The following is a 27430-nucleotide window of genomic DNA, read 5'->3' as shown; positions in this document are numbered from 1 at the left end:
AATGAAAGAAAGATGCAGTGGAGAAGGATGTCAGAAGTTAGAAACTAGAAAATGATTAAGGGAAGCAAACGGACACAAGGACAAATAACAGGTGGGGTTCCACAGGTGTCTGTTTTGGGATTGGTTCTGTTTAATAGCTTCATCAATGATTGAGATAATGGTGTAGAGAGGACACTTACTAAATTTGCAGATGATACCAAGCTGGGAGGGGTTGCAACTGTTTTGGAGGATAGGGTCATAATTCAAAATGATCTGGACAAACTGGAGATATGGTCTGATGAAGTTTAATAAGGATAAATGCAAAGTACTCCATTTAGGAAGGAACAATCAGTTTCACACATACAGAATGGAAAGTGACTGTCTAGGAAGAAAGACTGCACAAAGGGATCTAGGGGTTATAGTGGACCACAAGCTAAATATGAGGCAACAGTGTGACACTGTTGCGAAAAAAGCAAACGTGATTCTGGGATGCATTCACAGGAACAAGAAATGAGAAGTAATAGTTCCATTGTACTCTGCATTGATTAGGCTTCAATTGGAGTACTGTGTCCAGTTCTGGGTACCACATTTTAAGAAAGATGTGGTGAAATTGGAGATGGTCTGGAGAAGAGGAACACAAATGATTAAAGTATTCTTCTTGGCCTCTGATGACAGAACAATCATAGAGCACTAGAACTGAAAGGGACCTCAAGAGATCGAGTCCAGTCCCCTGCCCTCACAGCAGGACCAAGCACTGTCTAGATCAGCGTTTCCCAAACTATGTGCCATGGCCTGGTACCGGGCCACGGCCTGGTACCAGGCCACGGGAAAAAAATACCGGGCCAGCAGGGGAGCAGAGCGGGGCGGGCTGGGAGGAGGTGTGTGTGTCGGGGGGGGGGGGGAGGGGGGGAATAGGCCATCCGGGAAGCAGGGTTGGGGGTAGCAGGACTGTCCCGTGGAGATCTGGGTGGGTGGCAGAAGCAGGGTTGAGGGCAGTGGGGCTGTCTGGCGGAGATTGGGGAGGGCGGGCAGCGGAACCAGGGCTGGCAGGAGGGCTGGCCAGCGGAGACTGGGGGGGGAGGGGGAGGACAGGAGAACCACCCTCTGGAAGCAGGGCTGGACAGGGGATGGGGCTGGATGGGGGCGATCAGGAGGAGGAGCATGGGAGAACCAGAAGCAGGGCTGGATGGGGGCAGCGGTGCTGGACTGGGGAGAAGGGGGGGGGGGAGGCTAGCAGGCCTGGCCCGGGCACACGCAGACCCGGGCACACAAGTGAGTCCAGCCCTGGGGATTCCATTTTGTGCCCTCCGCCCCATACTCTCCCCCGAGTAGTTGCAAACTGCTTGGCTGGTAGACACACTCACGCAGCATGAGCACATCTACCAGCCAGGCAGTTCACAGCTACAGACTGATTCACCTAATAATAATAAAACTTAACCTAATTAGAAAATACCGGACATTTTATATATCTGGTATTTCTCAATTTGTTTCCCGGACAGAACCCTCAAATAACGGACTGTCCGGTACAAAACCAGACACCTGGCAACCCTACCTCTCCTTGCACCCTCCCTCTTAGCCAGATATCCTACCCACAATCTGCTCCTGCTCCTGCCTCTTGGGCTATACCTACACTGGCAGCTTCTTGTGTGAGAACATCTTGTGCAAGAAAACATTCACTGCCATATGTGAGCTGTGCTTTTGTGCAAGAGCGCCCATGGCAGCGTGGATGCTCTCTTGCGCAAGAAAGCTCTGATGGCCATTTTATCCATAGGGCTTTCTTGTGCAAGAAATCCCTGCCGAGCATCCGCACTGCGCTCTTGTGCAAGAGCTCCTGTGCAAGAGGGCTTACACCTGTTAAAAAAGAGCATAGCTCTTGCACAAGAAGCTCTCTTACCATGCCGTACTTAAATTTCTTGCACAAGAGCGGGCGGGCAGTGTGGACGTTCTGTGGATTCTTGTGCAAGAACGGCCATACTTGCGCAAGAAGCCGCAAGTGTAGACACAGCCCTGGAGTGCCCATGTGGCGCTGGGTTCCCCAAGCCCTGGCCCAGGCTGGGTGGAGGATGCAGCCGGGTGAAACACTGAAAATGTATTCTTTTAATTTGTGTGTGTGTGTGTGTGTTTATTTTTGGGCTGCAGAAAACAGTATTGAAAATAAATGGGTTCCAACTAAAGTAAAACATTTGGGAAACCCTGATCTAGCCAGCTTCCTATCCATCTTACAGTCCATTTATCCACTCCATATTCCCTTAACTTGCTGGCAAGAATATTGTGGGTGACTATCTAAAGCTTTGCTAACAATGGCACTGGGGACTTTGGGAGGACCAGAAACAATCTATTTGAATATTCATAATTTGCTTAATGAATATGCAAATGAATGTTACCAGTACTCCAAAAGCTTGTGAATGGATTTACTGGTCCTAGTGTCAAAAAGTTTGGGAACCATGGTCTAGATTCCACAACCCCCATAGGCAATTTATTCCAGTGCTTCGCCACCCATGGCTACGTCTAGACTGGCATGATTTTCTGCAAATGCTTTTCGTTAAAAGCATTTGCGGAAAAGAGCATCTAGATTGGCATGGACGCTTTTCCGCAAAAGCACTTTTTGCAGAAAAGCGTCCGTGCCAATCTAGACGTGCTTTTGCACAAAAAAGCCCCAATTGCCATTTTCGCAATCAGGGCTTTTTTGCGCAAAACAAATCTGAGCTGTCTACACTGGCCCTTTTGCACAAAATCTTTGTGCAAAAGGACTTTTGCCCAAATGGGAGCAGCATAGTATTTCCGCAAGAAGCACAGATTTCAGACAGTAGGAAGTCAGTGTTCTTGCGGAAATTCAAGTGGCCAGTGTAGACAGCTGGCAAGTTTTTCCGCAAAAGCAGCTGCTGTTAGGATGGTTGTTAGGAAAAAGCATGTTGTTAGGAAGGTTTTCCTAATATTCAACCTAAATGCCCTTCAGTGCAATTTATGCCCATTGCTTCTTGTCCTATCATCAGTGGCCAAGGAGAACAATTTTTCTCCCTCTGCCTAAAAATCTTGGTTGCATGTGAAGTAGCTTACCACGTTACTAATGTTGATTCTCAGTGAGTTCTGGAGTACTGGGGAAGTTCCAGGAGCCTGGAAGCAAGCTACCGTTGTGTCCATGTTTTAAAAAGGGGAAAGGAATGACCATGGTCTTAGGCCTGCCAGCCTGACACTAAGCCCAGAGAAGGTAATGGAGTTGGTGGTACAGGACTTGATTACCCAAGAATTAAAGGAAAGTTAATGTTATTAATGCAAATCAAGAGTTTGTGGGAACAGATGCTGTCAATCTAGCTAATCTCATCAAAAAATCTGACTGATAATGGTAATACTATTGAACATTCAGAAAACCTTTGACAAAGTCCTTCACCAAAGGCTCAAGCAAACTAACCAGTCATGGGATAAGAGGGAAGGTCTTCTCATGGATCAGTAACTGGGGGTTCACAACTAGGAAAAAGGGCAGGAATAAATGGTCAGTTTACACAGTGGAGAGGTAAATCATGGGGTCCCCCAAAAATCTGTACTAGAACTAGTGCTTGCCAGCATAGTTATAAGTGATCAGGAATACTGGGTGAATAGTGAGGTGGAAACATTTGCAGATGATACTGAATTACTCAAGTGAAGAGTTACAAACGGATCTTTGTAACTGCGCAGCAGGGGATGGATCACTGAAAATTGCCTTGTTCTGTTCTTTCCATCTGAAGCATCTGGCATTGGCTACTTTCAAACACAGGCTGCTAGGCTAGATGGACCACTGTCCTGTCCTAAATGAAGGAATGTTGTTTCACCTGTTTTCTTGCATCTCCAATGTGATTAGAGCCAGGTGAAAGTTCAGAGAACAACAAAAAGTATATCTACAAAAAAGGTAAACAAAGCCACAGAGATAAATGAGGGGGCAGAGAAAGAGTCTGATTAATAATCACAACTGAGGTGTCACCTGCCCTTCCAGGAAGCCTTCCTGGCTCTTGCAACAGAGATGATAGTTTGAAAAATAGAAGCAGAAACAAAGCCATTTTGGCAACTATTATGGCAGGAACAAAAGGGGCCAGAGCTCTCAATGTGAAAAAGGTGGATCCTTCACAGTCAAGTGGGTTGATGTGTCTGGGAACTGGCTATGGTGAGCCACCTGCTTAGATGAAGACTGTAAATTACTAAAGTTAAATTTCAGTCACTAGGAAGCAAGTTTTTCTTGTCTTCTATTCTCCTTCAATAGGAAGTTCTCTACCTTCTTTGTTAGGAACTTTGTCCTCGTGTTATTACAAAACCATCCCTGTGCCAGCCATTGAAGTCTTCAGCTAAAACCCCCAGATCTGGATCTTCAGCTAAACCACCTGACTGGAGCACTGTTGGTCTCTTTGGAGGCAGCTAACTTCTTTGGGGAGTCCACCGAGAAGGATCTGAAACTATAAGGGAGACTAATTTGGGGCAATTCAAAACAGGAAGGGCTGTTGTTGTTAACCTGCAAGGAATGACCAGGCTGGTGGAAGCCAAGAGGAGGCCAATGTGTGGTGAACATGCTGCTGGTGTCAGGGCTCTGATCCACAGCTGCAAAGCACAGATACACCTGGTGTCACAGGGCAGGCAAAGACAGAACCCCTTCTTGGTGTGGGTGAAATCCCCGAGTCACATGGAGTGGTAAGTAATGAAGACAAATCACTGATTCCGAGTGGTTTAGATCACATCATACACTGGGTACAAGCAAACAATGTTTTAATGTGGCTAGATGTCAATGTACACATGGGAACAGACTGGGAGCCATGCTTACAGGTGAGAGGCATCTGGAAGCAATGACTGACAAGGACCTGGGAGTTGCGGACATTCTGCTGAAGGGGGGTTCCCAGTGTGATGCTGTGGCTAAAGGAGCTTAATGCATCCCTGGGGTGTAGAAAGGGGAAGATCAAATAGAAGCAGAGAGGGTACTTTGTTATACCAGTGGCAGTGGTACAAGATTGCTGATAGATTGGTGAGGAATCAGAGAAAAGCCACCTGAATGATTAAAGGGTTAGAAATCCAGCCATACAGGGTACGTCTAGATTACATGCCTCTGCCGACAGAGGCATGTAAAATAGGCTACCCGACATAGTCAATGAAGCGAGGATTTAAATATCCCCGGGTTCATTAAAATAAAAATGGCTGCTGTGCTGTGCTGGCTCAGCTGATCGTCGGCACAGCACACAAGTCAAGAAGCGGATTATTTGACAAGTGAAACCTTTGTCGACCGCTCCTGTAAACCTCGTTTTGGTGGCCATTTTTATTTTAATGAAGCTGGGGATATTTAAATCCCTGCTTCATTGACTATATTGGGTAGCCTATTTTACATGCCTCTGTCAGCAGAGGCATGTAATCTAGATGTACCCAGAGTGACAGACTCTAAGGCTATGTCTACGCTGCAGGCTTCTTGTGCAAGAACTGTTTTGCGCAAGAGTTCTTGTGCAAAAGGTCTTGCACAAGAGTGTGTCCACACTGCCATGTGCTTTTGTGCAAGAGTGTCCATGGCAGTGTGGATGCTCTCTTGCACAAGAAACCCCTGTTGCCCATCCACACTGCCTTCTTCTGCAAGAGCTCTTGCGCAAGAGGACTTATTCTTCGTGGAGAGAGGAATAACTTGCAGAAGAAGCCCTCTGTTCCAACACTTTACTGTAAATTTACTTGCACAAGAACGGGCACGCAGTGTAGATGCTCTGCAAGTTTTTGCACAAGAACAGTTGTGCAAACATGGCGCCAGAGATGCTGAGAGTGGACAATAGCTGGGCATCACTGCCTCTTAGGGCAGAGAGTCATTCCCATCCACTGAACAGAGCCCTTTGCTGCTGCACTGAGTCCTGCGTTGTGTGTCCCCCAGCACCACAAATGCCATGAGCCTAGTAAGAAGCACAGCTCCCTGCTTGGCACCAGAGATCAGTGATGCCAGGCACTGCAACAGGAGAGACAGCTTGCAGCATTGGATGTCTTACCCCAGCTCCTGGAGTCCTGTGATTAGGGAGGCACTCAGCTTTCATGTCTGATTAGCTTCTATGATGAGGTAACTGGCTCTGTGAATATGGGAACGTCAGTGGATGTGATATACCGTGACCTTAGCAAAGCTTTTGATATGGTCTCCCACAATACTCTAGCCAGCAAGTTAAGGGAGTATGGACTGGATAAATGGACTGTAAGATGGACAGAAAGCTGGCTAGACTGTCTGGCCCAACGGGTAGTGATTAATGGCTCGATGTCAGAATGGCAGTCGGTTTCTAGCGGAGTGCCCCAAGGATCTTTTCTGGGACTGGTTTTGTTCAATATCTTTATTAATGACCTGGATGAGGGGATGGATTGCACCCTCAGCAAGTTTGCAGATGACACTAAGCTGGGGGGAGAGGTAGATACGCTGGAAGGCAGGGACAGGGTCCAGAGTGACCTCGACAGATTAGAGGATTGAGCCACAAGAAATCTGATGAGGTTCAACAAGGACAAGTGTAGAGTCCTGCACTTGGGACAGAAGAATCCCAACTCCCAAGCATTGTTACAGGCTGGGGACCGACTGGCTAAGTAGCAGTTCAGCAGAAAGGAACCTGGGGGTTACAGTGGATGAGAAGCTGGATATGAGTCAACAGTGTGTCCTTGTAGCCAAGAGGGCTAATGGCATATTAGGAGGAGCATTGCCAGCAGGTCCAGAGAAGTGATTATTCCCCTTTATTTGGCTCTGGTGAGGCCACATCTGGAGTATTGTGTTGTTCTGGGCCCCCCTACTATAGAAAGGATGTGGACGCATTGGAGAGGGTCCAGCGGATGGTGACCAAAATGATAAGGGGGCTGTAGCACATGACCTATGAGGAGAGACTGAGGGAGTTGGGTCTGTTTAGTCTGCAGAAGAGAAGAGTGAGGGGGGATTTGAGAGCAGCCTTCAACTTTCTGAAGGGAGGTTCCAAAGAGGATGGAGAGAGGCTGTTCTCAGTAGTCACGGATGGCAGAACAAGGAGCAATGGTCTCAAGTTACAGTGGGAGAGGTCCAGGTTGGATATTAGGAAAAGCTATTTCCCTAGGAGGGTGGTGAAGCACTGGAATGGGTTCCCTAGGGAGGGGGTGGAATCTCCATCTTTAGACATTTTTATGTCTTGGCTTGACAAAGCCCTGGCCGGGTTGATTTAGTTGGGATTGGTCCTGCCTTGGGCAGGGGCTGGACTTGTTGATTCCTGAGGTCTCCTCCAGCTCTATGATTCTAAGTGGAATATCTAGCTTTCATGGGTACAAAGCTTGAAAATGTGATCCACGAACTCCCTGAGCACTTCAACCAGACAGCAAAGACACCCTCTCTGCCCCTGTCATGTTTTGAGCCAATCTTGGGACTTTGGGGCCCTAATTCCTGGCTTTTGAATACTTGCCTTTGGGGCAGAACAATTGACCTAGCACAAGGCCCAGCCTTACTAGTCCATTGGCAGCAGTAATTTTTGTAATTTTATTTTTCTATAATTTTTGGACTGGTGTTTCATTGTTGTCTCCCAGATCACTTATAAGTGTCTAGGGAAAGGGGTTGGTCCCCATCACTGCAAACTCAGATTCCCCTCCCCCCCCCCCCCCCCACACTTACTTCTGAATGACATTTTAACAAAAGCTACCCCTGCACACAAGGGAGCAGATCTGACACACAATTAAGCATCACTCTTATTACATATTAACAGAAACCCCTGTAAACTTAAGTTGGAGGGCCTGAATTCATTTGAGCCAAGCAAGGCCCCGATTCAGCAAAATGCTGAAGCACGTGCTTAAATTCCACTGATGTTAGTGTGTCTTAAGCACATGCCTCCACATTTCACTGGAGCGCTTCCAAATGAGAAATCAGACTTTTCGATGAATATTATCACACTTGTGTTAAACCTGTTTAGGAAAACGTCCACTCCGGCTTTTAAACTGCCCTACTGAAGCTGGCCGTTTGAATTGCCTGTCTAACAGGACTGGCAGCCCCCCTCTGGGGGATGGGTTTGGGTATGTAATTTTCAGGCATTGACCCAGCTGCTGAAAACGTGTCTCAGAATCCCCCTTCCTCCAGGCAGAATCCGAGCCAGCGAGCAGGCCCACAGCCTTGGGGAGGGCTGGCAGAAACACCTGTCCCTGTGCCCAGGGATAAGACACAGCAAGGTCTTGCAGTGATCTATTGCTGGCAGCAAAGATAACCGAGTGTCAGAGAGATTCCTATGGCCCCTCCCACCATGCTCCTCTCTGCAGTTACTGGCAGGCAATAATAAGGGGGCTCCCAGGCACAAGCCCCCACATAAGGAAGCTCTACCGCTGCCAGAGCTGCAGCAAGGGGGGCAGGAAGGGAAGCCTGCCCCACAGGCTGGGTTTGCTGCTGAGCATGGGGCATCAGCACCTGTCCTGCTAGGTGAGGCCTGAGCCTTGACTCTGTCTTCCCCATGCAGTGGGCTTCCCCACTCCACTGCAGCTGGCGGATGCCCAGCTTGGCCAGGGAGGGACTAGCAGGCGGGCAGCGTGCCAGGAGCTAACAATGTTGATTAATGTTCTGATGTCTGCTAAGCCCCTTCTAGAAATGTGCTTTAATATTTCTGATATGTGCAAATCTATTCTGGAACCTGGAAATGCTACATGGAGCTAGGATTAGGTAATGTAGATAAAGGCTGTGGCCGGGCCTGGCCACAGTCATTTGCAAATACAGCCTGAGATTAAGGTATTTTTTGAAAGATTAGTTGGTATTACTGCTGATTGGGATACGCAGGCTCAGGCGGCAGCCCCCTGCCCCCAGCACCAACCTGCAGTTAGGATATTGGATGGTATCACAAAGATCTTAAGGCATCCGTGCAATCATACTTCCAATCTAATGAAAATTACAGCGCTAAGCTGGGGAGGGGGCATGGCCCCTCAGTTACTGGCCCAGAATTGCTTTGCAAGCACATGCCCACCCAAGAAAGCCAGGATCCTGTAAACCCCTGAGAGCAGAGCCTCCCTTCAGATTAATTTAGCCAGGGCCCACCCCAGGGATTCAGACACTTAACCCTCCTTGTCCCACGGCAGCCCAGAGTGGCCAGGGCCCCGCAGCTAGTCAGGCCAGTGTTTGCGCCAGTTCACAGTGCGTAGATGGAGTGGGGGTTGGGAGCCGACACCGCTAACAGGTGTGGCAGCTGCTCTCCCATGGTAGCCTGGCATTGCTCCCATGTCCCTGAGCAACAGGTTTCTAGCTGGCACCCCAGGGCTCAAGCCCTTGCCTGGCACAGCCCCAGCAGCGCTGGTGTCAGAACTCTCCTGGTGCTGGGTGCTGAGCAGCTAAGCACCAGGCTGGAGGGATGCCCCCCAGCACCTCTGCAGCACCCACCTCAGCTAGGGCCAGCCTAGGGCTCGCCCAGGTCGGTGACGATGGCTGCGTTGTAGATGAGGTCAGAGATGCACCCCAAGGAGGTCTGCACAGGGAACACGTCCCAGTAGGAGAGCCCCTCACCGGTCGCAGGCTCCACTCCTGGTACCCCTGCCTGGTTGGGGCTGGCCAGAGGCCAATGGGCTCCCCCCTGACTGCAGGGGGGCTGGCAGCTGCCCTCCCCTCGGGCCTGCCCCGGGAAGGCAGAGACCAGGCAGGGGAGCGCTGGGCCTGGGCACTGCTGCGGGGAGCCGCCTAGCAGGTGGAGCTCAGGCCCCTGCTGTCTTCTGGCGCCTGGGCACGGGGGCAGGAGGGCGCTGCCCCGGGGCGACGGGGGGCAGGAGGGAGGCGGTTTGCTGGCCAGAACCCTCCGGCAGCTTGGCCGCTCCAGCTTCCCGCTCTTCATCCTCCGAGCGCGGCGGTTCTGGAACCAGACCTGGGGAGAGATGGGCCGTGAGGGTCCCGCAGAGCCCCGCTGCGCCCGGCTGCCCCCCGCGGGCTCCCCGCCCGCCTCACCTGGATCTTGGCCTCGGGCAGCTGCGTGAGCTCGGCCAGGCGCTCACGGGTGCCGATGTCCGGGTAGGGCAGCGCGGCGAACACCCGCTCCAGCTCGCTCAGCTGCCCCCGGCTGAACGTGGTTCGCCGCCTCCTCCTCGGCCCCGCCGGGCTGCCCCCAGCGCCCCGCTCCGGGCGGCTCCCTGCTGGCAGGAGGGACGGGGCGAGCTCAGCCCCAGCGCTGCTCCCGGCGCCCGCCCCAGCTCCCGCCACCTCCCCGCTTCGCGCGCTCTGCCCCCGGCACCGACCTGCGCGGGGGCCCCGGCCGGGCTCTCTGTCGGGGAAGCAGGGGCCGGCCCCGCTCATTCTCCTGCCGGGGCCCCTGCGCCCAGGGTCCCGCCCCGCAGCTGCGGCTCAGCACAGACGCCCGGCGGCTCCCCGGGGCTTTTATCCCCGGCCCGCCCGCGTCCCCACGTGCCCGCCTTTGCTCCCCGCGGGCTCCGCCCCAGCCGCCTCCCTCGGGGATCCCAGCCGGCCGCCCTGGCTCTCCTGCCTGAGCCTGGGCTCCGTAGGGCGGGGCGGCTTTTGCTGGGTCCCGGGCCCTGGCAGCCGCTCCTGGATGCTGTCTCCCAGCCCGCAGGGCCCCGGGAAGGAACTTTGCCTGGCGCCGCCCCTCGCTCCAGCCAGGTGAGTGGCCGGGCCCTGCCTGCCGGTGGGGAGAGGGGTGGCCCAGAAGCTGTCCCAGCTGCAGAGGAAGGGCAGTCCTAGGCACCGAGCGCAGCGCCTCGCGCCCTCCATGGGGCTCCGCCCTAAAGACGGGTTGCAGAGGGTGTAGCTGGAGTTTAAAAGCTAAGCAATGATCCGGGGAGGGGAGGGGAGGGGGCCTGACAAAAGGCCACGTGTAGGGCTCGTCTGTGGCATATGGTTGGTGTCAGCAGTGGGCTGGCTGCCTCCCAGGGCCCTCAGCCCTTCTGGCCTGCACTGCTCAGCATGGGGCTGCCAGGGCTCCTCTTCCTACCTGCGGCTGTACTAGCCATGGCTAGGACCAGAGTGTGGGGCTGGAGGGGGTACGGGTGGGACCCAGCCTTCAATTGCTCTGTCCTTAGGACGCTGCCCATTGGCCGGTGCTAACTGGGGCACCCAGGGGGGTGAAGCACTGCCTGCATTCAGAGACGCGCCTGCCCAGAGCCTGGGCACGGCTTCCCCCTCCCAGGCACTGCTCTGGTCCTGGCACAGGCCCACGGGCTGGACGATGAATTGGCCAAGTGGGCAGAGGGAAGGAGAGGAAGGGGTCAGTGGGCCCAAGACTCCTTGGACATGCCAGCAGTGAAGGGGAGAGAACACAAGTGGCACGGCCACTGCAGTGGGTGCAGGGACCCCTACCCAGGGCAGCTAGAGCGACACTGGGCCCAGGGGGACAGGCCATCTGTGTGGGGAGGACTCACAGGACACCTGACCGGGTACCTAGTGCTGCCAATGAGCAGTGTGAAGCTGTTCTGTGCCAGGCCCCCACATTGCATTTCCTCCAGCCTTGGCTACCCCAACTGCAGCAGCCTGGCTCTCCCCGGCAGGAGTTGATCCTTCTTTCTGAGGCCCTTTAAAAGGGGCTGGCTCTGGCTAGCTTCCAACAGCAGGGGACCCCTTCTCCTCAGGAGTTTCCCCTGCAGCAGGCCACTTTCCCAGCCAGGCCTGGGAGAGGGACCAGCTCCTAGCGTTGCCAGATGGTTTCAACAAAAATACCGGACACACTTGACATTACTTCACAATCTACTTTCCATCTTATTTAGAAAATACCGGTGTGACGTAGTGGGGGTACTTGCTGGGATGTGGTGACCCCTGCTGTCTGGAGCAAGACCCAGCAGGGAAAACCTCGCTAGGCAGAGGTAATGCCAAACTTGTTGAACCAGTGGCCAGACACCCCCCATGGAGAGGAACAAAGGGAGGTGGATGCTGCCCTGGCTGGGGGGCAGGGCTGGAAGAGGGTTGGTTAGTTCCTGTCTGGAAGGCAGGGAATAAGGAGCTGGGGAGGGGGCTGGGACTCCCCTATCTCAAGGGGGGGGGCACTGAGGCCTCTTAGCCCCAGTTACTGTAACCAGATTACATCTGTGCTGCGCTGTGCTGGAGGAGCAATAAACCACCCTCAATTCCACTGGCTGGTGCAGTCTGTTTGTGCCATTTCGGGGTGCAGGAGACGGGGAACCCCCAACGCGCCGTCACAACCGGACATTTATATTTTCTCAGTTCTAGTTTCTCCATTTGTTTCCGGAACAGAAAGCTCAAACACTGGACTGTCCGGTTCAAAACCGGACACCTGGCAGCCCTACCAGCTCCCGAAGCTGGTGCAGGTGAATATTTTACCTGAGCGCTAGCACTTGTTTTGTTTGGGCAGTTCTGTGTTGGCTGGGGGTAATTCTGGCTGGAGAAGGGGGCTTTTGGGCAGCCCAAGAACTGCAGATTTCACCCTGCAGAAGAGAGCTGCAGGACTTGGAGATGGAGCCGGAGCTGCAGCAGGCACTGGAGCCCAAGTGGGGCACAGGAGCCAAGCCACTACATCTTACTGAGCAGTAAGCCAGAGCCTCGGGAGCTAGTCTATTTGGAAATCATGGGAGGGGGGGCGGGAGCTAGTGGAGAAGCCACCCCAGCTCTCTGGGGCGCTGAGGAGCTAAGGCTGGTGAGGGCACCCTGTGCTGGCCGGGGAAAAGAACCACAGGTCCCTTCAACCAAGGAGGCCCTGGAGTCTCCTACCATGCCTGGGGTGCTCCTTGCCCTCTGGTGGTGGAAGGGTTAACCACATACCTGAGTAGCAGGCCTCAGTGCTGCAGTTGGGGAGGGGCTGCAGGGTGTTGGAGCCCAGAGAGAATGAGCCCAAAGCCTGAGTGCTGCATGGCCCAGCAAGCTGGTCCCCAGCCCTCCTATGGCTTGGGGCTGTTTGTCCCTGGGGGATGGTGCCAGGGTCCCTTCTCCACCCTGGTTGTTTTCCCCAGGAGCCCAGTAGGCAAACAGGATTGTCCCCTAAACAGGAAGGAAACGCGTCTCTGGGTGGGTGTCAGGTAAGGGGCAGGGCTGTGCCTAGGGGAGCAGGGAGGGCACAGACGGGCAGTGGGGGCGGGGGCCACGCCTGGGACACAGGTGTTAGGTTAGTAGAGCAGCAATGCAGCCACAAAGCACGAGGGGCCCAGATGAGACTGGGGTGAAGCCCAGGGTGGGAGCCGAAGGAAGAGGGGCTGATGGGTGAAGGAGCCAAGTCCAGGTCCCTGGGGTCATGGGGGTTCCTGCATGGTGAATGATGCCTTTCCCTTGGGCTAGGATTTGGCCCCTGACCTGCCCAGAGCTCCGCAGAGGAGACCAGAGTGTGGTGCATTGTCTTGGGGACACTGTCTATGTGTCCCCCTTGGAGGGGCCAAGGCCAGGCACTGGCCCGAGTGGGCCTGATCCTGAGCCAGCTCTTCTCTCCATGTGCCAGGTGCATGCAGCTGGGCAGGAGCTGGCCTGCAGGTTAAGTGCGGTGTTCGATGCAGGCGCGGCCCAGGAAGAGCTGTTTGAAGGCAGCGGATGAAGCGACTTATCAAGCTGGCAGCAAATGGGGGAGGTTGAGGCAAACCGGAGTGAAGAGCATGTCCCCCCTTGCAGCCTGCCACTTCACCTGCACCTCTCCAGCCATGCACATGGTCCCCTGCTGGCTCACCCCCACCATGGCCTTCTACCCAGCTGCCAGCTGCAGCTTTCCACCTACCCACACCAGCTGCAAACGTCCACCAGCCCCACTCCATTTTGTGACTCCCTCCCCAGTAACTACAACCACACCCTCACGCCCAGCCAGATTCACTGTCACTCCTTGGCCCAGAGCTGCTGCGTCCGGGGCCACCCAGCTGTGCATGCTGCATGCCCTGGCTCCCCCACCAGAGGCCCCCTCCAGGGAATGGTTCAGGTGCTCAGCAGCTCTTCTCGCCCCTCCCCAGGTCCTGCACAGCTGTTGGCTTTGGACACACAGGCTCTGGAAAGACCTACAGCCTCATGGGGCCCGTAGCCCAGGTGAGACTCCCTTAGGTGCCTCCCACCATGCTGGGCAGACGTCACTCAGGGCCTTCCTGCACTTCCCGGGTCACAAGCCCTCAGCTCTCCCAACAGGGGGTGTGGTGGGGGGTGGGGCAGAGCACTGGCTGTGAGGAGAGCTCCTGGTTACCCCAGCCCCCGCTTCTCCCAGCAGAGGGCGCTGTGGGGGGTGGGGCAGAGCACTGGCTGACGGTGGTTCTCGGTTTCGTGCTGGGAATAACTTTTCCTTATTCACTTTCTCCACACCAGTCATGATTTTATATACCTCTGTCATATCCCCCTTAGTCTCCTCTTTTCCAAGATGAAAAATCCCAGTCTCTTTAATCTCTCCTCAGATGAGACCTGTTCCAAAGCCCTAATCATTTTAGTTGCCCTTCTCTGAAGCTTTTCTAATGCCAGTATATCTTTTTTGAGATGAGGAGACCACATCTGTTCGCAATATTCAAGATGTGGGCATACCATGGTTTTATATAAGGGCAATAAGATATTCTCCGTCTTATTCTCTATCGCTTTGTTAATGATTCCTAACATCCTGTTTGCTTTTTTGACTGCCGCTACACACTGAGTGGACGTCTTCAGAGAACTATCCACGATGACTCCAAGATCTCTTTCCTGATTAGTTGTAGCTAAGTTAGTCCCCATCATATTATATGCATAGTTGGGGTTATTTTTTCCAATGTGCATTACTTTACATTTATCCACATTAAACGTCATTTGCCATTTTGCAATCATGTAGTTTTGTGAGATCTTTTTTAAATTCTTCACAGTCTGCTTTGGTCTTAACTATCTTGAGCAGCTTAGTATCATCTGCAAACCTTGTCACCTCACTGTTTACCCTTTTCTCCAGATCATTTATGAATAAGTTTAATATGATTGGTCCTAGGACTGACCCTTGCAGAACACCATTAGTTACCCCTCTCCATTCAGAAATCTTACCATTTATTCCTACCCTTTGTTTCCTGTCTTTTAGCCAGTTATCAATCCATGAAAGGACCATGACAATTTAATTTATTTAAGAGCCTTTGGTGAAGGACCTTGTTAAAGGCTTTCTGGAAATCTAAGTACACTATACCCACTGGATCCCGCTTGTCTACATATTTGTTGACCCCTTCAAAGAACTCTAATAGATTAGTAAGACATGATTTCCCTTTGCAGAAACCATGTTGACTTTTGCCCAACAAATTATATTCTTCTACGTGTCTCACAGTTTTATTCTTTACTATTGTTTCAACTAATTTGCCCGGTACTGACGTTAGACTTACCAGTCTGTCATTCCTGGGATTGCCTCTAGAGCCCTTTTTAAATATTGGCGCCACATTAGCTATCTTCCAGTCATTGGGTACAGAAGCTGATTTAAAGGCTAGGTTACAAACCATAGTTAATACTGTAGTTCCAGTTTCACATTTGAGTTCTTTCTGAACACTTGGGTGAATGCCATCTGGTCCTGGTGACTTGTTACTGTCAAGTTTATCAATTAATTCCAAAACTGCCTCTAATGACACTTCAATCTGTGAAAATTCCTCAGATTTGTCACCTACAAAGGACGGCTCAGGTTTCGGAATCTCCCTAACATCCTCGGCCGTGGAGACTAAAGCAAAGAATTCATTTAGTTTCTCCGCAATGACTTTATCGTCTTTAAGTGCTCCTTTTGTATCTGCATCATCCAAGGGCCCCACTGGCTGTTTAGCAGGCTTTCTGCTTCTGATGTACTTAAAAAACATTTTGTTATTCCCTTTTGAGTTTTTGGCTAGCTATTCTTCAAACTCCTTTTTGGCTTTTCTTATTACCTTTTTATACTTAATTTGGCATTCTTTATGCTTCTATTTACCTCACTAGAATTTGACTTCCACTTTTTAAAAGATGCCTTTTTATCTTTCTCTGCTTCTTTTACATGGTTGTTAAGCCATGTTGGCACTTTTTTGGTGCTTTTACTGCATTTTTTAATTTGGTGTATACATTTAAGTTGGGCCTCTATTATGGTGCCTTTGAAAAGTGTCCATGAAGCTTGCAGGGATTTTACTTTAGTCACTGTACTTTTAATTTCTATTTAACTAACCTCCTCATTTTTGCATAGTTCCCCTTTCTGAAATTAAATGCCACAGTGTTAGGCTGCTGAGGTGTTCTTCCCACCACAAGAATGTTAACATTTTATTATATTATTGTCACTATTCCCCAGCGGTCCTGTTATAGTTACCTTTTGGACCAGATCCTGTGCTCCACTCAGGACTAAATTGATACTTGCCTCTCCCCTTGTGGGTTCCTGTACCAGCTGCTCCAAGAAGCAGGCATTTAAAGTATCGAGAAATTTTTGTGTCTGCTTTTCATCCTGAGGAGATGTTTACCCGGTCAATATGGGGATAATTGAAATCCCCTACTATTATTTTTTTATTTTGATTGCCTCTCTAATCTCCCTTAGCATTTCATAATCACTATTACTGTCCTGGTCAGGTGGTCAGTAATATAACCCTACTGTTATATTCTTATTAGAGCGTGGAATTACTATCCATAGAGATTCTATGGAACATGTTAATTCATTTAAGATTTTTACTTCATTTGATTCTATATTATTCTTTTACATATAGTGCCACTCCACCACCCCGCATGACCTGTTCTGTCCTTCCGATATATTTTGTGCCCTGGCATGATCGTGTCCCATTGATTGTCCTCACTCTACCAGGTTTCTGTGATGCCTATTATATCAATATAATCCTTTAACAAGAGGCACTCTAGTTCAACCATCTTATTATTTAGACGTCTAGCATTTGCGTACAAGCACTTAAAAAACTTTTAGTTGTCTGCCCTGCACTGTTTAGTTGTCTGTCCTTTTCTGATGTGTCAGATTCTTTTTTATGTGAAAGTTTCTTGTCTGATCTGGCCCATACTTTATCCTCTTCCATCCTCTCTTCCTGACTAAAACCTAGAGAATCTCTATCAATAGACTGTCCTGTAAGAGACATCTGTGTCCAATCCATGTGCTCCTCTGCACCAATCGGCTTTCCCCCATCTCTTAGTTTAAAAACTGCTCTGCAACCTTTTTAATGTTAAATGCCAGCAGTCTGGATCCACCTTGGTTTAAGTGGAGTCCATCCTTGCTGTATAGGCTCCCCCATCCCAAAAGTTTCCCCAGTTCCTTATAAATCTAAACCCCTCCTCCCTACACTGTCGTCTCATCCACGCATTGAGACTCTGAAGCTCTGCCTGCCTACCTGGTCCTGCGCATGGAACTGGAAGCATTTCTGAGAATGCCACCATAGAGGTCCTGGATTTCAGTCTCTTTCCTAGCAGCCTAAATTTGACCTCCAGGATGTCTCTGCTACCCTTCCCTATGTCATTGGTACCGACATGTACCACGACCACCGGCTCCTCCCCAGCACTACACCTAAGTCTATCTAGATGCCTCAAGAGTTCCACAACCTTCACACCAGGCAGGCAGAGCTTCTCCCGGTTATCGCAAACGCAGCTATCTACATTTCTAATGAGCGAATCTCCCATTACTAACACCTGCCTTTTCCTAACAAGTGGAGTTCCCTCCCCAGAGAGGTAATCTCAGTGCGAGAGGCTACCCCAACAACATCTGGAAGGAGAGGCCCAACTATGGGAAGGTTTCCCTCTGCTCCCGTTGACTGTTCTCCTTCCCTGAGCCTTTCATCCTCTTTAACAGCGCAGGGGCTGTCTGACCGGAGGTGGGACAGTTCTACAGTGTCCCGGAAAGCTTCATCTACGTACCTCTCTGCCTCCCTCAGCTCCTCCAGTTCAGCCACCCTGGCCTCCAAAGCCAGTACGTGGTCTGAGGGCCACTGGGGGTGGGCTGGGCATGGGGGGCGTGCAGGGGGGTACTCAACATGTGCGGGGGGGGGGGGCTGGGTACAAGGGGAAGCACTCACCTTGGCAGACCAGCCATGTTTGGGGAGCCCCTCGGATGGGTATTGCAGGATCTCCTGCTCCAGGAGGCCTCTCAGCCAAGGCCAGGCCCCACCAGATCCGTGGAGCTGCTGGCTAGGTGCCCAGCGTGCCCAGCTCTGTGCTGCCTGGGCTTTGGTGACACTCATCTGAGTCCCTGGCTTGCTGCTGGGCCTGAGCATCTTGGCTGGGTGTGGTTCCACTCTGCTCTGGGGAAGCTGGCTGACGCCATGCCCGCCTTAGGGGCTGGCGGGCCTAGCCAGCCCCTTGGTAGCCAGCGTGCACACAGGGCAGAGGACCGATGGGCCATGGAGCCTGGATTCCCGACTCCCTTCCATCAGGACACCTGCTCCAGGTTCCAGCCTGGCCCTGGCGCCCAGCCCAGTGCACACACAGGGCACCCTGCCAGCTGGACAGCAGCGCCATGGCCTCTCATGGGCACACTTCCTCTTGCAGACGCTGCCTCCGGTCTCACAGGTACGCCCCACCCCCGCAGCCTGGCGGGGACAGACCAGGGCAGTTGCCAGCCTCTGCTCTGCTGGTCCTTCCAGCTGCCGCCACAAGAGGGGCTCATTGCCCAGAGCGGTTCCAGGTCCCTGTGGGAGGACCCAGCTCAGCCCTGGCCCCAGCAGCACCCTCTGGCTCCCGGGGCTGGCCAGGCCGGAGCAGGCCCCCAGGCCCAGGGACTGGGTGGAGTTGCCAGCCCTCCAGCATTGGCCCAGAGTCTCCAGAGATGAGAGACTGTCACAGGGCGAAGCCTCCAGGTATCCATCCAGCCCAAGCTAGGGCTGCCTGTGCTCCACTTCGGCCCCCGCCCAGCCTCAGCCCAGCCCTTGCTTGTGTTGCAGGAGCCTGAGGAAGGAACAGGCCCACTGGCGCGTCTGCTCCAGAGAGACGCCCAGCAGCAGGGCCCTGCCCCTCATCTGGAGGGGCCGGCTGTGCCGTCAGTCCCATCCCTGCCAGGGCGCCAAGGAGAGTAGGGCCGGTTCCCTGTTGGCTCTGCCCAGGCAGGCTGGGGGGTCAGCACCAAGGAGTGCCTGTGAAGGGAGAAGCCGTTCCCAGCATGCTTTGCATGAGGGGCTAAGGGACATGTGGGGCAGAGGCTCCCGTGGAAGTCATGTCCCCATGGAGACGGCTCCTTAGTCTCAGGGTATGTCTACACTACTCCCCTAGTTCGAACTAGTGGGGGTAATGTAGTCATACGGAGTTGCAAATGAAGCCCGGGACTTGGAACGAGGCATACAGCAGGTTCGGATAGGAAGCCTAATCTGAACTAGCTAGTCCGTGCCGCGTGTAGCCGCATGGCACGGGGTCCGAACTAGCCGGCATTTAAAAATGGCGCCGGCCGGCTTTATGCAAATGAAGCCCGGGAAATTCAAATCCCAGGCTTCATTTGCAACTCCGTATGACTACATTACCCCCCCTAGTTCGAACTAGGGGGCTAGTGTAGACATACCCTTAGGGACCAGCCCAGTGGGGCCTCTGGTCCCCTGCTACGCCCTTGCAGCTGGGGAGGTGAGCCCCCAGTGGGGCTGGCTCTAATGGCTCCTGTCCCCAAGCTCCAGTATGGCAGCCTGGGAAGCCAGGGCTCCGGGAACCATTAACCCTTTCAGTGCCGGGGCATGGCTGGGACACAGGGCCCCGGATCCCGTCAGGCTTCAGAGAGGCAGGTGGGGCCCCGCCAAGGGGTGGCCATGAGTCAGAGGCTGAGAAGCCTGCTGCTCCCGAAGCTCCCGCTGCCCCAGCCAGATGTGCTGCAGCTGGACCCCAACTTCCTGTTTATTTGGCTTTAGCAAAGACCTCACTGCTATGGCGAGGCAGGGCGGAGCAGCCCGGTGCTGGGGGCTCTTCTCCGGCTCATGGGCAGCCCAGCCAGTACTGCGCGATGGGGCGTGGGTAGGGAGGGCGCACAGAGTCCACACGCTTGGTGCGCAGGTTGACCCGATAGTACTTGTCTGCAGAGAGAAAGGCAAGAGCATCAGTCTCGCAGGGCCCAGGGCTCTGCTCACCCCACCCTCGACCGCAGCTCGGGGCAGCAGGAGCAAACCGGGGCCCTGCCGGCTCCCCTAGCTCCCACCAAGCTTAGAGCCAACCCTGCTCAAGGCTTTGGCCAGAGCTGGGCCCCGCCAGGGCAGACTGAGACCTGTGCGCAGCCTGTGCCGTGTGCAGCCTGCTCTGGCTCTCCTCTCCGGCATGTTGGCTGGGCAGCACGCCGGAGCCAGCGAGGGCCCTGGGAGAGTGGCCATAAGGGACCGGGGAGGCCACATGACAAAGCTGAAGCCTAGTCCTGCTGCGGGGGTGGAGCACGCCCGGCGCTGGGACCCACCTGCCACAAAGAAGTAGACACTCTGGATGGGCTGGCACCGGGAGCCCCCAGGCAGCCAGTCAGGGTCCGTGTCCAAGGAGTCGGACTCCTCCTGCAGCCAGTCCCAGAAGCTGGGCGCCGCTGGCCGCCGGCTCCGGTACTTCTTGCGGTGCCGCCGGGATTTCCGCCTTCGTGCCCAGCTGCTGGCCCTGGAGGAGACGTAGATCCTTCCGGCCATGGCAGCGTCCAGGTGGCCTGGCACCCCCCGCCAGCCTTTGCTGATGGTCCACGGCCCACTGACCTCACCTGGCAGGACAGCACGGGGTGGGCATGAGGGCTGGCAGCCTGGAGAGCAGCGTCCCAGACACAGGCAGAGCCTTGCCCAGCAGGGAGGCAGCCCCTGACCAAGGAGTGGGGACCCCCGGGAAGGAAAGGAGTTCGGGGGGCAGAGCTGCCCTGATCCCCGGGATAGGGAGTGGAGCAGGCTGGAAAGAGACATGGTGGCCGGGCCAGCCTGCCGCGTGGAGCTGAGCTCTCCTCCCCACTTGGCCTCACACAGCCCAGGCTGGACCCCAGCTGGCTCCAGTTCACACAAGCAGCCGCTGGTGTGTGGCGGGGGTGGGTGGTGCCTGGTGCCGGCGGGGGACAGGGGCTGCAGGCTGGGGCTGGGGGGGGGCGGCTCTGCCTGCGGCTGGGTGCCATCACTCCTGTCCAGGCTCCCGAGGCCCTGGCTCCTGTGAATCTGGCGTCCACTGAGGGGCTTTAGGGTCCAGCGCGCTCCGGGGCCCTCAGCCTGTCACGTTCACCGCTCGGCCTGCCAATCCTCACCTCCTCTCTGCATGGCCCCACCTCCAACGCCCCCCGTGGCCCATGGCTCCCCTCCCAGCCCCACTCACTCTGCTTGGTGCCCCCGAAGAGGAGGTGGAAGATGTCCTCCCAGCTGTCGTCCCGCATGAGCGTGTAGTGGTCAAACACCAGCGAGGGGGAGGACAGCTCGCAGTCCTGCCGGCTGGGCTGGTTGGCAAAGTCATACTCCCAGTAGTGCTCATCTGGGAACAAGGCATGGAGCCTGTTGGCGGGGGAGACGCTCCCCCACTGTTCGGGGCTGGGGCTGGGGCTGGGGCTGGCTTGGGCAGGGCAGGGTGTCCCAGGCATGGTGCCTGGCTGGCAGCATGAGGCAGCTCAGCTTAGCAGGCCAAGGCCACTGGCCAGCATGCAGCCCACGGGCCTCGCAGCCAGCGCTGGTCTCGGTGCATTAGGGGCCCTGGGGCAGGGAGAGGCTTCCCATTTGCAGGAGCCGGGACCCTGTGCAGCAAGCAGCCCAGACACCACTGAGTACTTGCAGCTGGCAGCACCAACTTCAGCCAGGATAGGGTTCCACGTCCCTGGGTTCTCCAGCCAGCACTAGGCTGGGGGCTGAGGGCACAGCCCACGTGTGGCCACCAAGGCCGGGGCATTGAGGGGGGAGGGGTGCGGCTAGGAGAGCAGCGCGGTTACCTTTGAAGAAATAGACCCGCTCCTTGCCGCTGTAGCTGTGCGCAGGGAGGGCGAAGGCCGCGTCCAGGTTGTCGGGGATGTCCTGGAAGCCCTCTGAGATGTTGCGGGGGTAGTCGGGGTCCAGAGCCCCGTCGTCAAAGCGCCAATACAGACTGCCCTGGGGGGCACAGCCACCAGGCAGGGTCAGCTGGGCGCCACTGCTGGGCAGAGCCTGCCCGGGTCCAGGTGCCGTGGCCCTCCCTGGCAAGCTGGACTCAAGAACCATAAAGACTCTGGGCCATGACCCCTCAGCCTGGGAGCGCGTGCCTCACTGCATGCCCCACCCACCCCTGGGGTGCACAAGCCCTAGGTCAGCTCCACCCCAGCCAGGGGGACGCGGCCTCACAGCCCCTCCGTGGGGCCTCCCGAAGGAGCAGGCAGCGGCCAGCATGATGGGCTGGGGCAGGATGGGGTGACGGCAGCGAGTGGAGCTCACAGCAGCAGCATGGGCAGGACTTTCACCAGCGGCAGCCCGTCCTGCGGCCCCACCTTGAAGATGTAGGTCTTGCCCTGGCAGTTAATGCGCGTGAAGGCGGCATCGACCGGCCCCTCAATGCCCCAGACATCGCGGATGAGCTTGGGGTAGCCAGGCCTCACACTCTTCTCGTCCAGCTCGTAGAAGTATTTCCCTGAGGGACAAGGGAGATCGGGGGAGGGGGGGCGGTAGTGCCCACACAACCCCCCCCAGCACCACCGAACCCCCTTCCCTCTGCTTTGGGTCCAGCTGCCTCTCCCTGCCCTGTCTGCAGTGTGAAAGGGGCTAGCGGCAGGGGCTCCACTCCAAACCTGGCCTCATCGTGCCCACGACAGCCACAGCAAAGCACATGACCCAGGCATGGGTCTGCCTGTGTGGGGCACTCAGGCTCCAAGGCCAATCAGTCCTGGCTGTCAAAGGCCCAGCTGGTGTCAGCTGTGATGGCGGGGACCCCTGCGAACTGGGCTGAGACCCACCTGCCTCCCAGAATCTGGCCGAGCAGCGACCTGAGATGGATGCAGCCCTGGGCCATGCTCTGACCCAGCCTCCCCACCCCCCCAGTGCCCATGGGCAGCCCTCGCCAGCTGCTACCTCGGAACGCGTAGAGAGAACCGTTCTTCAGGTCGGTGAATGCATCGAAGGGCTGCCCGCTACACAGCACCTCCTCCACCACCTCCTCCTGCTCCCCCAGCACGCTGGGGACCAGCAGAGGGGCATCGCTGTCAGGCACCGTGACCGAATCCGTGGTGGCCACACTGACTAGCTCTGGGGCTGTGGCTGTGGGCCCAGTCTCTGTGGTTTCGCTCCAGGAAGTGTTGGTGGCGTAGTCCACGTAGTCGTCCTCGGGAAACGCGAACATGTCCCCGCGGGTCACTGTGCAGGGCAAGAGAGGGTCAGGGCCCTGGGGGTGCTGCAGCCTGCCCCTGTGCCGGGCACTGCCTGGCTGGGGACCAGCCCTGCCGGGAGACTGCTCCCATTCAGCGTGGGATGAAGGGTCCTTCGTACGTCCCCCATCCTCTGAATCAGGCTCGGCTCCGGGGCCCTTCTGCCCTTTGGAACTCGCAAGGGCCCCTTAGTGAAGGGAGCTCAGCAAACGGCTGCCGCACGTGCGACGCTGGCCAGACCCTGAAGAACCGGCACTCGCTGACCCCAGGCACGTCCTCACAGCGGGGATCGTGTGGCAGAGATGGGGCGTAGCGGGGAACAGGACGTAGCGGGGAACGTGTGGCAGAGATGGGACATAGTGAGGATCGTCTGCCAGAGACAGGGTGTAGCAGAGATCGTGTGGCAGAGACGTGGCATAGCGGGGATCGTGCGGCAGAGATGGGACATAGCTGGGATCGTGTTGCTGAGATGGGATGCAGCGGAGATCGTGTCTCTCAGCTGGGACATAGCGGGGATTGTGTGGCAGAGACAGGGCGTAGCGGGATCGTGTGGCAGAGACGGAGTAGCGGGGATCGTGTCTCTGAGACAGGGCGTAGCGGGGATCGTGTCTCTGAGACAGGGCGTAGCGGGGATCGTGTGGCAGAGACAGGGCGTAGCGGGGATCGTGTAGCGGGGATCGTGTAGCGGGGATCGTGTGGCTGAGACGGGACGTAGCAGGGATCGTGTGGCTGAGACGGGACTTAGCGGGGATCGTGTCTCTGAGACAGGGCGTAGCGGGGGTCATGTAGCGGGGCTCGTGTCTCTGAGACAGGGCGTAGGGGGGATCGTGTAGCGGGGATCATGTTGCCGTGTTGCTTTGTGTGGTTCCTGCTGTTCTGGGCAGGGCAGCACTGTCTGGAGGAGGGGGTGACTCACTGTAGAAGTGTATTACACCTCTAAAACCAGAGGGTTAGGCAGGGGAGATAACAATTTCTGCCCAGGAAGGGAGACAAAGGGTAGGCTGGGCTGACACCAGGCTGGGGACGAGGGCCTGGGGGAAGGGGCAGTCTTGGTGGGGCTAGGATCTGAGACGGGGCTTAGGGCAGGAAAGGGGGAGCAAGGGCCCGGGACCCCTTTCCCCCAAGAGGAATAAGGCCGCCTGCTCTGGGTCTCTGTGTTAACATCGATCCTGTGTTTCGCTGTGTCCCTGGGACCCAATAACCCTTCTGTTCTGCTTGCCGGCTGAGTGTCACGTCTGGCTGCGGATGGGGATGCAGGGCCTGGTGACTCCCCCAAACCCTGTACCCAGTCCGGCACCTTTCTGCTACCAGCCAGGCAACAGGGCTTGACTTGTGTCCAATTTTCCCTCTAATGTTTTCTCCCCATGTGCGGAATACATTTTATGTGCACCAAGGCACCTGACGATGTGCACCAACAGTAGAAACAGCTGCTGCCAGCTGTGTGCACTGTGGATGTGCTGCAAATCAGCTGGGCAGCACCTGTATCTCTCCGGGGCTGCCGCCCTAGTGCCAGCTCACAGGGAACCTTGCTTGTGCCTGTTCCCTGGTGCGGGGTGGGGGCTAGGCCTGGGGGTCTGCAGGGGACAGGTACCTTTTGGCTTGCAGGCGCTGACATAGTCACTGCAGCAGCTCTGGTAGTAGGTGCAGAGGGCGTCGCACTGGCACTTCCTCTGGGCATCGAAGCCGTCCTCGCAGTGGCCGACGCATGACTCTGAAAGGGCAGTGAGCACAGCGACCCCTCCACACCAGAAATGAGCCAAGGCGCCAGCAGCCCCGACTGCTAGTGCTGGCTGCATGCTGGTGCAAAGAGGCCAGGGCCGTTTTCAGCCCTCGCCCAGGCGCCCAGCCCCTCGGCCTCCCCGCTCGTCAGTGTGCTTCTCTGAAGATGAGGGGGGCTGACTGCTAGCACCCCCTCCCCCAGGGCCTGTGATGGGTGACCAATGCAGGTCTGTGGGGGCAGCAGCCGGCTGCTACTGGAGAGATTCTGCCGAGCCACCGCAGCCAGAACCCCAGCAGGGAACTCACCTGCTGCTTTCTCCCGGGCCCCTTGCCCCCCAAAGCCCAGCAGATCTAGCCACTGTCTCCCTACGCTAGCTGCAAGTGGGAGTTAGGGACACCCTGAACTGAAGCATCCAGCAGGGCGTCCAGCAGCGGGATGAGCAGAGACTCACCTTCAGCTGCCAAAGCCCCACGGAGCAAACCCAGCAGCAGTGCTGGGACCAGCAGCCTCATGGTGCACGGCGGGGAGAGCTGACCTGGTCTGGCTGCTTGGGCAGGCTGAGGCTCTGCAGCCTCCCGTCCCAGGAACTCACTGTTTGCTCAGCCTGCCCCAGTGCAGGGAGAAAACAAACAGAAGGTCAGAGATCAACAGAGCAAGAGGTGACTGACCCCCCAGCTTCCCCCTCCCCCACTGGAGGCCTTCTGGGACCCTGCTCTGGGGGCCTGTCTATAGCTGGTGTAACCCACATCGTCTGGGTGTGCTGTCTCTTGCCGTGGCACCTAGCCCACGTACAGAGCGAGAGACTGAGTCTGCTTTGCAGCCTCCCCTGAGCCTCAGCTGGCTTGTAGCTCAAGTGGGAAGTTGCTGGAGGCCCAGGTTTGGCTCTGCCGGTGTGTGCTAGGCATGGACTAACACAAGCTCTGTGCACAAAGCTGCTGGCAGCTTCAATCGTGCCAGCTCGAACCAGGCTTGAAACCTGCTGCTTGGCATGGCCCTTGGAGCCTTCTTCCAAACAGCTGCCGCCCCACAAAAAGGAGCTGCTAGCGAGCCTCTGCCTTGGCTCCCAGCTGGGCGGGAGGCGAGAGTTGTTCCAGACTTTGAAGGCCCCAAAGGAGCACCAGCCCACCCGTCTGACCTGTGCGCCACAGGCCGCCAGCCCCACCCAGCACCATGCACCACCCAACCGCCCAACCCGACGGAACTATCCCAGCCCAGGGACGGTCAAACGTTCGCCTCAGTTCCCACCGGTGTTACCGACGTGTGTGTGGCCACTATGAGACCCAGCTCCGGGGGAAGGCTTTGTGAGACTCGCCGCTTCCCTTTCGGAGCCAGGAACTGTCTAGCGCGCTGGGCAGGTTTCAAACTGGGACCCAAGTGACCCCCCAGGTCAGACGGCAAATGGCTGGAACTACGCGTTGGTGATGTCTGAGCCTCTCTCATGATTTGGGAGCACCTGACCCGAGCCCATTTTACTTTTGGGGGGGGCACCCCCTCCGGCAGCACCCTAGAGTGGTGAGGGGGCTGAAGCCAGAGGGCCAGTGAGTGTGAACCCCCTTCCCCCCCGCTCACTTTCTCTGCACTCGGCGTTCACTGGCTACACAGGGCTCTGTGTATTCTGCTCCCAGAATTCCTTTCATCAGGTCCTGTCATTACTAATTAACACAAAAATGGCTCTTCCTCCTGGCGGCTGATAACTCCCAGCCAGGGGGCAAGGAGCAAAGCACATGGGCTCCAGGGTCCACCTGGACTCAGTCTGTACACACTGCCCAGGCCCGGCCTGAGCGGGGACAGCGTCCCATTGCAAAGCTAGGCCCAGCTGGGCTCAGTCTGTACACATTGCCCAGGCACGGCCAGAGTGGGGCCTGCGTCCCATTGCAAAGCTAGGCCCAGCTGGGCTCAGTCTGTACACACTGCCCAGGCCCGGCCTGAGTGGGGCCCACGTCCCATTGCAAAGCTAGGCCCAGCTGGGCTCAGTCTGTACACACTGCCCAGGCACGGCCAGAGTGGGGCCTGCGTCCCATTGCAAAGCTAGGCCCAGCTGGGCTCAGTCTGTACACACTGCCCAGGCCCGGCCTGAGTGGGGCCTGTGTCCCATTGCAAAGCTAGGCCCAGCTGGGCTCAGTCTGTACACACTGCCCAGGCCCGGCCTGAGCGGGGGCAGCGTCCCATTGCAAAGCTAGGCCCAGCTGGGCTCAGTCTGTACACACTGCCCAGGCCCGGCCTGAGCGGGGACAGCGTCCCATTGCAAAGCTGGGCTCAGTCTGTACACACTGCCCAGGCCCGGCCTGAGTGGGGCCTGTGTCCCACTGCAAAGCTAGGCCCAGCTGGGCTCAGTCTGTACACACTGCCCAGGCCCGGCCTGAGCGGGGGCAGCATCCCATTGCAAAGCTAGGCCCAGCTGGGCTCAGTCTGTACACACTGCCCAGGCCCGGCCTGAGCGGGGACAGCGTCCCATTGCAAAGCTAGGCCCAGCTGGGCTCAGTCTGTACACACTGCCCAGGCACGGCCTGAGTGGGGGGGGCCTGTGTCCCATTGCAAAGCTAGGCCCAGCTGGACTCAGTCTGTACACACTGCCCAGGCCCGGCCTGAGCGGGGGCAGCGTCCCATTGCAAAGCTAGGCCCAGCTGGGCTCAGTCTGTACACACTGCCCAGGCACGGCCAGAGTGGGGCCTGCGTCCCATTGCAAAGCTAGGCCCAGCTGGGCTCAGTCTGTACACACTGC

General features: G+C 56.0%; 2 protein-coding genes across 4 annotated transcripts; both read right to left on the bottom strand.

The window, feature by feature from the left end:
* Positions 1–9317: 9317 nt before the first annotated feature.
* On the bottom strand, positions 9318–10292 carry SEBOX (SEBOX homeobox). 2 transcript variants are annotated; one of them, XM_075904463.1, is made up of 3 exons: positions 10144–10292; positions 9857–10041; positions 9318–9776 (listed from the first exon to the last, which is right to left on the bottom strand). In XM_075904463.1, exons 1-3 carry the CDS (start codon positions 10199–10201, stop codon positions 9318–9320), a joined length of 702 nt encoding a protein of 233 aa, XP_075760578.1. In that variant the 5' UTR covers positions 10202–10292. The 2 variants fall into 2 exon arrangements, with proteins under 2 accessions (XP_075760578.1, XP_006118083.2); XM_006118021.4 differs by having other exon boundaries at positions 9857–10038; positions 10144–10288.
* Positions 10293–19549: 9257 nt separating this feature from the next.
* VTN (vitronectin) lies at positions 19550–25312 on the bottom strand. Of its 2 annotated transcripts, none has more exons than XM_006118017.4 (8): positions 25160–25312; positions 24580–24699; positions 22696–22977; positions 22119–22258; positions 21591–21747; positions 20990–21142; positions 20115–20399; positions 19550–19743 (listed from the first exon to the last, which is right to left on the bottom strand). In XM_006118017.4, the coding sequence occupies exons 1-8, from the start codon at positions 25218–25220 to the stop codon at positions 19646–19648; spliced, it is 1296 nt and encodes a 431-aa protein (XP_006118079.2). In that variant the 5' UTR covers positions 25221–25312; the 3' UTR covers positions 19550–19645. The 2 variants fall into 2 exon arrangements, with proteins under 2 accessions (XP_006118079.2, XP_075760576.1); XM_075904461.1 differs by having other exon boundaries at positions 24580–24726; positions 25160–25287.
* Positions 25313–27430: the final 2118 nt, after the last annotated feature.

Source organism: Pelodiscus sinensis, chromosome 21, assembly GCF_049634645.1.
Source record: "Pelodiscus sinensis isolate JC-2024 chromosome 21, ASM4963464v1, whole genome shotgun sequence".
Lineage (NCBI taxonomy): Eukaryota > Metazoa > Chordata > Testudines > Trionychidae > Pelodiscus > Pelodiscus sinensis.
The sequence above is the reverse complement of the archived record's forward strand: the minus strand, read 5'-3'. Positions and strand labels throughout refer to the sequence as shown.

What these genes read in the sequence shown, in the direction of transcription:
- SEBOX (XM_075904463.1), bottom strand. Translation starts at nt 10,201, where the DNA reads ATGAGCGGGGCCGGCCCCTGCTTCCCCGACAGAGAGCCCGGCCGGGGC. An exon ending in CGGCCGGGGCCCCCGCGCAG is followed by an intron (nt 10,042 to 10,143) that starts GTCGGTGCCGGG and finishes CCCTCCTGCCAG; the next exon opens with CAGGGAGCCGCCCGGAGCGG. An exon ending in TGCCCGAGGCCAAGATCCAG is followed by an intron (nt 9,777 to 9,856) that starts GTGAGGCGGGCG and finishes ATCTCTCCCCAG; the next exon opens with GTCTGGTTCCAGAACCGCCG.
- VTN (XM_075904461.1), bottom strand. Translation starts at nt 25,220, where the DNA reads ATGAGGCTGCTGGTCCCAGCACTGCTGCTGGGTTTGCTCCGTGGGGCT. An exon ending in TTCTCTCTACGCGTTCCGAG is followed by an intron (nt 22,259 to 22,695) that starts GTAGCAGCTGGC and finishes CTTGTCCCTCAG; the next exon opens with GGAAATACTTCTACGAGCTG. An exon ending in TGTCTACTTCTTTGTGGCAG is followed by an intron (nt 19,744 to 20,114) that starts GTGGGTCCCAGC and finishes TTCTCTCTGCAG; the next exon opens with ACAAGTACTATCGGGTCAAC.